We start from the raw sequence: 757 nt of genomic DNA, 5'->3' as shown, positions 1-757 counted from the left end.
CGCGTTGTCGTTCACGTCGGCCACCTCCACGGACACGCTGGCCGTGGCCCACAGCGAAGGCGAGCCCCCGTCCCGCGCGGTCACCACCAGCTCATAGGCCGACACTCTCTCGCGGTCCAGGGCGCTGTCCAGCACCAACGAGTAGTAATTCTTGTAGGTGGACACCAGCTTGAAGGGGACGTGGGGCGTCAGAGAGCAGGTGACCTGTCCGTTGGCTCCTGAATCATGGTCAGAAACGCTGATCAGGGCAATGACGGCGCCCACTTGAGCATCTTCTTTCACTGGGAGAGACAGAGAAGTGACAATCACCTCAGGTGAATTATCATTTTCATCCAGTAGTTCCACTAGGACTGTACAGTGACCAACCATAGGTGGGTTTCCCTTATCTGTAACATCTACATGAATTTCGTAAGTGTTACTGTCCTCAAAGTCAATAGCATCATTTACTTTTATTTCTCCCGTCCTTTCGTTTATCCAAAACTTCCTTCTTATCGTGGGTGGGACCAAAGGGCTAAATGAATACATCATTTCCTTGTTTATTCCTTCATCCGAATCAGAAGCGTTGAGCCATATAACTAATGTTTGGTTCACTTGATTTTCATACATCTTAACTTCATAAACCGGTCTGTCAAAGATAGGAGCGTTATCATTGGCATCTAACACCAGGATCAGCAAAGAAACAGATCCGGTAAATTCAGGTTTGCCTCCATCAGTTGCTGTCAATAACAACTTTAGCTGAGGATTTTCTTCACGATCC

At 48.2% G+C, this 757-nt stretch overlaps 1 protein-coding gene across 1 annotated transcript in view; it reads right to left on the bottom strand.

The window, feature by feature from the left end:
- The window catches only part of LOC105528393 (protocadherin alpha-10-like), a gene marked incomplete at its 5' end in the record, with an annotated part of 6443 nt that extends 5687 nt beyond the window's left edge, over window positions 1-756 (bottom strand). Inside the window, 1 exon segment of the mRNA XM_011965123.1 lies at window positions 9-756. Coding sequence (XP_011820513.1) covers window positions 9-756 — 748 coding nt within the window.
- Between the last annotated feature and the right edge of the window lies 1 nt (window position 757).

The sequence above is a fragment of the Mandrillus leucophaeus genome, unplaced genomic scaffold (assembly GCF_000951045.1).
Source record: "Mandrillus leucophaeus isolate KB7577 unplaced genomic scaffold, Mleu.le_1.0 Scaffold714, whole genome shotgun sequence".
NCBI classification, from domain to species: Eukaryota; Metazoa; Chordata; class Mammalia; order Primates; family Cercopithecidae; genus Mandrillus; species Mandrillus leucophaeus.
The sequence above is the reverse complement of the archived record's forward strand: the minus strand, read 5'-3'. Positions and strand labels throughout refer to the sequence as shown.